General features: G+C 66.8%; 1 protein-coding gene across 1 annotated transcript in view; it reads right to left on the bottom strand.

The window, feature by feature from the left end:
* PLD2 (phospholipase D2) overlaps positions 1–404 on the bottom strand; it is a 15546-nt gene that overhangs the window by 11010 nt on the left and 4132 nt on the right. The window contains exon 6 of the mRNA XM_015427882.1: positions 227–285. Within this exon, the coding sequence (XP_015283368.1) occupies positions 227–285 (59 nt within the window). The remainder of the gene's footprint in view (positions 1–226; positions 286–404) is intronic.

Genomic DNA, 404 nt, shown 5'->3' with positions numbered 1-404 from the left:
CACATTCCCCCCTCAGCCAGAAGAGGCACGCACGAGGCTTTATTTTTTCCAGCAGGAGCAGAATATTTGCACTCTGGCCGGCTCCGAAACAGGCCAGGGCCTGGCTGTCAGCAGTGGCCACGAGGAGACCTGACTGCCCTGGGGAGAGCTCCCCCCCCACCCCCGCTGCCTCTCGAGGGGGGAGGGGCCACCACATACCGGAGGGAGGGTGTCCCATTCTACTCACAGCCCCTTGGGTCCCAGGTCCCGCACGAAGGAGAGCTGGCTCACGTCCAGGAACTCTGTCTGCCGGAGAAGGGGAGGAGAGGAGAGGGGGAGTTGCTCGGAGGACCCCCGCAGCCAGGGAGGAGGGGGCCTGGGGGTGCTGCCCCTGCAGGCTCCTTTTCCCCTCCCCCCCCCCCACC

The sequence above is a fragment of the Gekko japonicus genome, unplaced genomic scaffold (genome assembly GCF_001447785.1).
Source record: "Gekko japonicus isolate JY-2015 unplaced genomic scaffold, Gekko_japonicus_V1.1 scaffold761, whole genome shotgun sequence".
Classification (NCBI taxonomy): domain Eukaryota; kingdom Metazoa; phylum Chordata; class Lepidosauria; order Squamata; family Gekkonidae; genus Gekko; species Gekko japonicus.
This window is presented reverse-complemented; position numbering and strand designations above follow the sequence as displayed.